Source organism: Giraffa tippelskirchi, chromosome 3 (genome assembly GCF_054371585.1).
Source record: "Giraffa tippelskirchi isolate mGirTip1 chromosome 3, T2T-mGirTip1v1.2.pri, whole genome shotgun sequence".
In the NCBI taxonomy this organism is placed as follows: domain Eukaryota; kingdom Metazoa; phylum Chordata; class Mammalia; order Artiodactyla; family Giraffidae; genus Giraffa; species Giraffa tippelskirchi.
Window position 1 is genome coordinate 27,533,240 of NC_137277.1, and position 9,733 is coordinate 27,542,972.

Sequence of the window (9,733 nt, forward strand, 5' to 3'; positions counted from 1 at the left end):
TACGTGGGATGAAACCATTTCACAACTTTGTCAACAGCAGCCTTCATGGTGGGGCTGGTCGTAGGTGGTTGGCGCTTCTGGAAGCAAGCCCTGCAGACAAGGGGCTGGGGGTGCTGAGCCCCATGGGCCGGACAGGCACTGAGGAGCATGGCTGGGAGTCAGCTCAGCTGCTCAGAAGACACCAGGGTCCCCCAAGTCTTCACTCCTCTCTGGGAGACAGTGGGGTCCCCCAAGAACACCCCCAGATCGTCACTCCTCTCTGGGACACTCCTATCTTGGCCAGTGGTTTCTAAATAGCTGGATGCTGTCCTCACCCCGCAAAGTCACTATTTGCATGAAAAGGCAGACACACACGCAACTGGACAGGAATGGGAGCAAGTTTATTCAGGGGGACCCAGCTCAGGGGAGAGGCACTGTCACCATGAAGCCACATGACTTCCAACCCAAGAACCACGCTTTACAACTTCAGCTGAGTTCTGTCTGGGTTTACCTGTCCGACATCCTAAGTCAAAGATAACTGTAAATCGAGAGGAACACGCTACGTTGGCGGGGGGGTGAGGGGAACGACACTTCAAAGATGTCACATCCATGCCAGAAATCAGGACAGCCAGTGAGGCCACCCCTAGGACCCACCTTGCCTCAGGGATACTGAGCACGGCCTCGGGTGTCATGGTGAAGGGCAAGTCTACCCGACAACCCAATTCCCCTGAATGTAAGAACATCAAAAGTTACAATCCTAACATGTGCAAACGGGAGCAGCTTCTGGACGCTATTCAACCAGGTTCTGAAGGCTGGATGCGGGGGAGGGCAAGGGAGCGTGGGGGGGGCAAGGGAGTGTCGGGGGGGGGGGAACCCAGGAGGCCTCAAAATCAGGAAAGGGACTCGGATCTGCTGCCTCTCCAACCCTGATGGAGGCACCTGGTCCGAAGCACCTCCCTTCCACCACAGGACAGTCTCTGTCCTTGCTAAGCTCGCGCTCTCTCTAAGGAACATCACTACTTAATGAAAGAGAACCACCCTTCCTCACACGAAGCTTGGCAGGACTCCAGCCTGGGGGCCGCTGGCCTGGAGCCCGCCTCAGCGAGCCCTCTCCTTCTGAGGGAAGAAGGAGAACCTGGTGGGGTTGAACTCCTCCCAGATGCGCTCGAACTCCTCGAGGAAGAGCTGCACATACTCCTCGTCCTCCATGATGAGCACGTTCTCCCGGTTGTTCTGAATGGCCTGCGTGGTCCAGTTGAGGGAGCCAGTGATCAGCACCTTCCTGTCCACGATGGCAAACTTGTGGTGCATGTAGCCCAGGTCCTGGTCGTGCCGGACCTGTATCCCTGCAAAGGGCAAGACATCACTGCTGCCCATCCACCGACTGAGCTGCTGGCCAGGCAGGGGCTCCAGTTGCTCCCATACTGGAGCCCCTCGCTCCTTCCCCAGCCCCTCCTCTCGCTGTCCATCGCTTGGCTCTTTCTCCAGCGTGAATGTGTTCACAGGACTGACTGCTGCTTGTGTCCAGTGTCATGGACACCGTCAGGTCTGAGTGGTGACAGCAGCTGAGCCAGGCAGGGGCCCGGCCCACCAGCCCTAGGAGGAGGGCTGGCCGGGAGCAGGGACAGGAGAGTTAGTTCCTCTGGAAACGCCTCCAGCCCTGACTGGGGGAGGCTCCCCACCCCTTCCAGTGTATATGATATGCATCACCCTCCAGTTACTGGTTTCAGGATGAGCCAGCGGCGATTGAAGCAAAACCCACTTGATCTCAGGTTCATGTGCCCCTAAAGTCTCACTCAGGCCCAGAAGCAGATTTCCCCTGTAATCAGGACCTTGTGAAGTTGGGGGACCAACCCGGGGGGCCCCGCGCATAAGACACCAGGCCCCAGATCTGAAGCCTCAGCTTTGGCCCCGTGACCATCCAGCTGACGCAGCCTCCCCTCCTGCTGAGGCTCAGGGCCCCTCGTGTGCCCGCCTCAACACGCGCACCTCAGCCACAGGGTTGCCTGTCGCTCCTCGCACCACAAAACAGGCCCTCACGCAAGTGACTCCTCAGAGCGGCTGTCTGTGCCCCTGCCCACGACCCTCCCACGCACCTCCAGAGCTCCTGCTCCACCAGACCTCCCTGCCGTACTGTCCTGTTCTGCAATTGTGGACCCGGAGCCTGGAACCTGTCCAGTCAAACACAAGGAGACGGCTGAGCGGTGAGAGAAGAACGACCGCAGGGACGCCCTCAGAAGAGAATCAAGGTTTAGCTGGAAATCTTGCCAAATCTGAGATCCTACGGTTCTCTACAATAAAACGGCTGTGCTGAAACAGCCAAGCTTCCCTGACAACAGAACCAACATAGGATCGCAAGGCTGCCAGGAAGAGCGGAAACCAACGTCCTCAACACTGAAAGGGAGTCTCCATCCCGCCCCCGACAGATGAGAAGACCAGGGTAGTACACACCTGTGTTCCCATCCCAGGTGAGCTGAGAGCAGCCACGACAGTTTTCAAGAGCCCCATGCGCCTGTCACAGTGGCCACCAGAATGGGCAGGTCACATGGCTGCTAATGCAAGAATGACCTTTGCAGGGGCCTCAATGACTGAGAGAAGGGCAAGAGGTTCAGACTCCAAATCACTCGCGCAGGACACAGCATCACACCGGGGCAGGTGGAGGAGTTTCCAAGTAAGGCAGGTGTGAACTTAGAACATCTTCACAATTACTCATACTCCCGGGTTCACCGTTCCCACTCCTGTGAGGGGCAGGTCCGCCACAGACCTGACTTCCCTGCCGTTTGGCAGCTGAAGAAACAAATTACCTGCTCACTAACTAACCATTTCAGCCCCACGTCTTACCTTATTTTAAATATTGATTTCAGATGCCCCAAAAGAAGACTCACTAGTGAATTTAAGAGAAAACACCTTCTCCTCGGTTTGGTCCTTAAGCCGACGCTGCATCTCCGCGCACCTGTGCCCTCAACAGACCTCTGGGTCCCTGACGGGTTTTGCTTGCGGACCTGCTTCCAGCCTCAGCCCCTCCGGGGTTCATGCCCAGGTTTTGGGCTAAGACTCTGCACAGAAGCTCCTCTGGACACCCCGGACTTTCCCCAGACCCTGCAAGGCTGCCAAGGGACGCGAGTGTCTCCCCAGTCGTCCGACGCTGCCCCAAGCGCCCCACCATCCTGCTTCCACCTCCCGCGGCCCAGTGCCCGGCCTACCTGCCTTGCGGAGTAGGCCAATCTGCGAGCCGTTGAGGGCCATGTAGTCGCAGTCGGTGACCACGCGGACGCGCACCCCGCGCTGGTGCAGCAGCTGCACGGCGCGGCCGAGCTGCGGGCTGGAGAAGGCGAACAGGCAGAGCTCCAGACTGGTGCGGGCGGCCAGCAGGGCGCTCAGCAGCCGGCTCAGGGAGCTGTCGCCGTGGGGCAGGCTACACGGGCAGTCAGAGGCCGCGGCACCCGGGGGCCGCAGCAGGGCTTCTGTGCAGGTCACTTGCGATGGGAAAAACAGCACCTCGCGCCGCGGCCGCCGCTGCCGCCTGGCCCACAGCCAGCGCAACATGGCAGGCAGCGTCTCCAAGGCCAGCGCGAGGCCGGCAGCCGCCACCACAGCCACCTGCCAGCTTAACGGCCGCATGGCGTCGGCAGGTCCCGAGGCCCTACGTGCCACGTATGCTCGCCGCACCCTGCGCCTGCGTGCCTGCCACGCACGTACGTCAGCCGCCCATTGCGCCTGCACGCCAGCAGGTCACGTGTACCCACCGCCAACTGCGCTTGCGTGGTCGTTTTTCGCCAGCTGCCCCCTGCAGTCTTGCGTCGGCTGCCCACGTGCTCCCACCTGCAGCGATGTGAGCTCGCCGGCAACTGATCTGCTTGCGAGGTCACCGCCTGCCTCCCAGTGCGTCTGTGCCCACCACCCGCCGCCCACTTGCGTCTGCATAGTAAGCGCCATCACCCACTGCGCCTGCGCACCTGGCCCTGAGGGATGCAGGTGGGAGTGGTGAGGAACCCACAAAGGTCCAAACTGGAACAATGCGAGGACTGTGTAAATAATGCAGAACTGGCTTGTACCCGAGGTGTAAATGTGCATCCTCTATGGCAGAGTGAATGAGCAAGGAAAGAGGAATTGCTCTGCCCGACAGAAGAATCCCTCGTGATCCGTGGATGCTTGTCCTGAGGGTGCTGCCAGGGGCTGGGGGTGGTGGGGGGTGCCGTCTGCGAAACAAGGACATCGACCCTCACACGCGAAAAATGGGCAGAAGGGTCACGTCTGAGTGCCCGAGAGACTTGGCCGTCTTTCCCGAAGCCGTGACCGGGTCCAGTCAGAAGGAAAAACCCACGGGAAGCCCTGGTTAGAGGACTGCTTTCACTTCTCACGGGACACCTGGCCAGTGTTATTCAGGTCGGCCAAGGGCACTGAAAGAAAGAACCAGCTTGGACGCTGTTACAGGCAAGCGCAGACTGAGGAGACCTCACACCTGCGGGTCCTGCACTGGATCCGGACACAGAAACATGAAATTGATGAACAAGGTGGTGAAATCCAAATAAAGTCTGGAGTTTAGTTAATAATAATGTACCGATGTCAGTTTCTTCACTTGAGGAATGAAAGTAAAGGAAGAGGCTAGGAGGAAGGGAAACTGAGTTGAGGGGTAAATGGAGGAAGGGAAACTGAGTTGAGGGGTAAATGGAACTCTGTGCAATCTTCAAAACTCTTGGGGAAATCTAAAGTTATTCTGAATTAAAAGTTTATTTAAAATATGAAGCACACACCTTCCACCTGGTGCAGCCATCCTGCTGCATCCCACACAAACACATCCTACACAAAGACTTGGACACAAACGTTCACAGCAGGCTTGCTTGTAATAACTCAAATCTGGAAACATAAATGTCCCTCAACAGATAAATATTTGCATATCAATGTGACAGAATACTATTTAGCAATAATAAGAAATAAACCATTAATACACACTACTACAACATGGATGAACTTCAATTATGCTGGGATTGCCTGCAGAAGGGAGAAGGAAATGGTAACCCACTCCAGTACTCTTGCCTGGAAACTCCCATGAACGGAGGAGCCTGGTAGGCTGCAGTCCATGGGGTCACTAAGGGTCGGACATGACTGAGCAACTTCACTTTCACTTTTCACTTTTATGCACTGGAGAAGGAAATGGCAACCCACTCCAGTGTTCTTGCCTGGAGAATCCCAGGGATGGGGGAGCCTGGTGGGCTACCGTCTATGGGGTCGCACAGAGTCAGACACGACTGAAGTGACTTAGCAGCAGCAGCAGCCTGCAGAAACCTACAGTTCTGCTGGCAAAAAATGGTGGACTCGGTTGTGAATGAACTATGAAAACACACAGCCTCACCAGCCCAAGCTTGCAGTCCAAGTTGGGGGAAGCAGCAGATGAATTAGAAATCTGACAGACACCCTGCAAGTGAGAGGACCATGAAAGGGCCAAGTCATGGTCTCCACACAGCCCTGGCTGACTGGGGAGCAGCGTACGAGTGGGAATGACCCACGAAAGCACAGAGAGAAGTGAAAGCAATGGAGGCTTGAGAATGTCCCACACCCACAGACGGATCAGCAGGGTGTGAGGCCTGCAGGCTCCAAGTATTTGGGTTAAACCAAAATCCCCAGTGACTCCTACATTCAAAAGACTCACAGGTGCCCCCTACGAACAGACGAAAATAAAAAGCTGAGCAGACACACCAGGGGCTGCTCACTGCAGGGGAAGAGATGCTGGAGTTTAAGTCCAGCTAAGTTTCCATCTGAATGCAGAGTTCCGAAGAATAGCAAGGAGAGATAAGAAAGCCTTCCTCAGCCATCAATGCAAAGAAATAGAGGAAAACAACAGAATGAGAAAGACTAGAGATCTCATCAAGAAAAGTAAAGAGATACCAAGAGAACATTTCATGCAAAGATGGGCACGATAAAGGACAGAAATGGTATGCACCTAATAGAAGCAGAAGATATTAAGAAGAGGTGGCAAGAATACACAGAACTGTACAAAAAAAATCTTCATGACCCAGATAATCACGATGGTGTGATCACTCACCTAGAGCCAGACATCCTGGAATGTGAAGTCAAGTGGGCCTTAGAAAGCATCACTATGAACAAAGCTAGTGGAGGTGATGGAATTCCAGTTGAGCTATTTCAAATCCTCAAAGATGATGCTGTGAAAGTGCTGCACTCGATATGCCAGCAAATCTGGAAAACTCAGCAGTGGCCACAGGACTGCAAAAGGTCAGTTTTCATTCCAATCCCAAAGAAAGGCAATGCCAAAGAATGCTCAAACTACCACACAATTGCACTCATCTCACACGCTAGTAAAGTAATGCTCAAAATTCTCCAACCCAGGCTTCAGCAATATGTGAACCGTGAACTTCCAGATGCTCAAGCTGGTTTTAGAAAAGGCAGAGGAACCAGAGATCAAATTGCCAATATCCGCTGGATCATTGAAAAAGCAAGAGAGTTCCAGAAAAACATCTATTTCTGCTTTATTGACTATCCCAAAGCCTTTGACTGTGTGGATCACAATAAACTGTGGAAAATTCTAAAAGAGATGGGAATACCAGACCATCTGACCTGTCTCTTGAGAAACCTGTATGCAGGTCAGGAAGCAACAGTTAGAACTGGACATGGAACAACAGACTGGTTCCAAATAGGAAAAGGAGTATGTCAAGGCTGTATATTGTCACCCTGCTTATTTAACTTACATGCAGAGTACATCATGAGAAACGCTGGACTGGAAGAAACACAAGCTGGAATCTAGATTGCCGGGAGAAATATCAATAACCTCAGATAGGCGGATGACACCACCCTTATGGCAGAAAGTGAAGAAGAACTAAAGAGCCTCTTGATGAAAGTGAAAGAGGAGAGTGAAAAAGTTGACTTAAAGTTCAACGTTCAGAAAACTAAGATCATGGCATCTGGTCCCACCACTTCATGGGAAATAGATGTGGAAACAGTGTCAGACTTTATTTTTTTGGGCTCCAAAATCACTGCAGATGGTGATTGCAGCCATGAAATTAAAAGACGCTTACTCCTTGGCAGGAAGGTTATGGCCAACCTAGATAGCATATTTAAAAGCAGAGACATTACTTTGCCAACAAAGGTCCGTCTAGTCAAGGCTATGGTTTTTCCAGTGGTCATGTATGGATGTGAGAGTTGGACGGTGAAGAAAGCTGAGCGCCGAAGAATTGATGCTTTTGAACTGTGGTGTTGGAGAAGCCTCTTGAGAGTCCCTTGGACTGCAAGAAGATCCATCCAACCAGTCCATCCTAAAGGAGATCAGTCCTGGGTGTTCATTGGAAGGACTGATGTTGAAGCTGAAACTCCAATACTTTGGCCACCTCATGCAAAGAGTTGACTCCTTGGAAAAGACCCTAATGCTGGGAAGGATTGGGGGCGGGAGGAGAAGGGGATGACAGAGGATGAGATGGTTGGATGGCATAACCGACTCGATGGACATGGGTTTGGGTAAACTCTGGGAGTTGGTGATGGACAGGGAGGCCTGGCGTGCTGCGATTCATGGGATCGCAGAGTTGGACACGACTGAGCAACTGAACTGAACTGAACTGAAGTTTCCAAAGGACAGCAACCTCAGAAAGACAAAATAAAATTCAGAGTTGCTGCACTCTTATTATCAAAAAAGCCCAGTCTTCAACCAGAGCTTACCAACATGCAAAGAAAGAGGAAAAGTGTGACCCACATGCAGGAAAACAGAAGCCAATAGGAATTGATTCGAGTGGATTTGGAAGTTGAATTTAGTAGGAAGGGACTTCAAAACGACTCTTACAAACACCCTCAAAAAATTAAAGAAAAAGGAAAAATACGACAATGAGCAAACTGACTCCATAAATACAAAGTATTTACTAAAGTCTATGCAAACTGTCTAACTGTTTAGTGGCAGACACACTAAAACTAAAACTACAGAAAACTAGCTAATCTGATCACACGGACCACAGCCTTGTCTATCTCAATAAAACTAAGCCATGCCGTGTGGGGCCACCCAAAACGGATGGGTCATGGTGGAGAGGTCTGACAGATTGTGGTCTACTGGAGAAGGGCATGGCAAACCACTTCAGTATTCTTGCCTTGAGAACCCCATGAACAGTATGAAAAGGCAAAAGGATAGGACACTGAAAGATGAACTCCCCAGGTCAGTAGGTGCCCAATATGCTAATGGAGATCAGTGGAGAAATAACTCCAGAAAGAATGATGGGATGGAGCCAAAGCAAAAACGATACCCAACTGTGGATGCGACTGGTGATAAACGCAAAGTCCGATGCTGTAAAGAGCAATATTGCATAGGAACCTGGAATGTTAGGTCTATGAATCAAGGCAAACTGGAAGTGGTCAAACAGGAGATGGCAAGAGTGAACGTTGACATTCTAGGAATCAGCGAACTAAGATGGACTGGAATGGGTGAATTTAACTCAGATGCCAATTATATCTACTACTGTGGGCAAGAATCCCTTAGAAGAAATGGAGTAGCCATCATGGTCAACAAAAGAGTCCAAAATGCAGTACTTGGATGCAATCTCAAAAACGACATGATGAATGATCTCTGTTTGTTTCCAAGGTGATGGACAGGGAGGCCTGGCGTGCTGCAATTCATGGGGTCGCAGAGAGTCGGACACGACTGAGCGACTGAACTGAACTGATGCAAACTGTCAGTGTAGGTTTTTTAATTGTAACAAATGCATGTCTTGGGTCAGGGGTATATGGGAACTCTACCTTCCCCTCAATTTTGCTGTGAACTTAAAACTGCTCTAAAGAACTGTATTTTAAAAAGCCTATGCAAACCACATATCAGATGAGGGTAATTCCCATAGTATTTAAGGAATTCCTACAACTCAATAGCAAAAAAATAAAATAAAATAATAATTCAATTTAAAACTGTGCTAAAGACTTGAACAGACATTTCTCCAAAGAAGACATGGCTGGCCAACAGGTATTTTAAAAGATCCCCGACATCACTAACCATCAGGGAAATGTAAATCAAAACCACAATGAGGTATCACCTCACACATGCTAGGATGGCTGTTACCACGGATGTGAAGAAATCGGAACCTGTGTACTCTGTTGGTGGGAATCCAAATGTTGCACCTGCTATGGAAAAAAAATTAACATAGGAGTACCGTATGATCCAGCTGTCTCACTTCTGGAACTGAATTTGGGATCTAAAGAGATATTAGCACTCCAGTGTTCAGTGTGGCACCATTCACAGTAGCCAAGATGTGGAAACAACTTCAACATCTATCCACAGATGAATGGATAGAGAAAGCATGGAGATATCCAACTGCTCTGGCCAGAACTCCCACTACTATGTTGAATGAAAGTGGTGACAGTGTGCATCCTTGCCTTGTTCCTGATCTTGGCAGAAAGGCTTTCAGTCTTTCATTGTTGAGTATTAAGTTTCCTGCAGGTTTTTCACATACAGCTTTTATGTGAAAGGGAGTTTCCTTCTGTTTGGCGGAACTTTTTTTTTTTAATTACGAAAAGGTGCTTAATTTTTCACGTGCTTCTTCTGCATCAATTGAGGTAACTGTGGGGTTTTTTCCTTTATTTTGTTGACAGGGAATATTACATTGATTGGTTATTGTATGTTGAACCATCCTTGTATTCCAGGAATAAATCCCACTTGGTCATGGTGTCTAGTTTTGTGGTTTTTTTTTTTTAATATGCTGCTGAATTATTTTGTTGGGGATTTTTGCATTGATGCTTATAAGGGATATTGGTCTGTAGTTTTCTTCTTGTATCT

At 50.6% G+C, this 9,733-nt stretch overlaps 1 protein-coding gene across 2 annotated transcripts; it reads right to left on the reverse strand.

The window, feature by feature from the left end:
• Positions 1–359: 359 nt before the first annotated feature.
• PLD6 (phospholipase D family member 6) lies at positions 360–3,606 on the reverse strand. 2 transcript variants are annotated; one of them, XM_081583447.1, is made up of 4 exons: positions 3,183–3,606; positions 1,115–1,325; positions 634–706; positions 360–517 (listed from the first exon to the last, which is right to left on the reverse strand). In XM_081583447.1, the coding sequence occupies exons 1-3, from the start codon at positions 3,598–3,600 to the stop codon at positions 640–642; spliced, it is 696 nt and encodes a 231-aa protein (XP_081439573.1). In that variant the 5' UTR covers positions 3,601–3,606; the 3' UTR covers positions 360–517; positions 634–639. The 2 variants fall into 2 exon arrangements, with proteins under 2 accessions (XP_081439573.1, XP_081439574.1); XM_081583448.1 differs by lacking the exons at positions 360–517; positions 634–706 and having other exon boundaries at positions 847–1,325.
• Between the last annotated feature and the right edge of the window lie 6,127 nt (positions 3,607–9,733).

What these genes read in the sequence shown, in the direction of transcription:
- PLD6 (XM_081583447.1), bottom strand. Translation starts at nt 3,600, where the DNA reads ATGCGGCCGTTAAGCTGGCAGGTGGCTGTGGTGGCGGCTGCCGGCCTC. An exon ending in TGGCCTACTCCGCAAGGCAG is followed by an intron (nt 1,326 to 3,182) that starts GTAGGCCGGGCA and finishes TGCCCTTTGCAG; the next exon opens with GGATACAGGTCCGGCACGAC. An exon ending in GAGGAGTTCAACCCCACCAG is followed by an intron (nt 707 to 1,114) that starts GTTCTCCTTCTT and finishes TCTTACATTCAG; the next exon opens with GGGAATTGGGTTGTCGGGTA.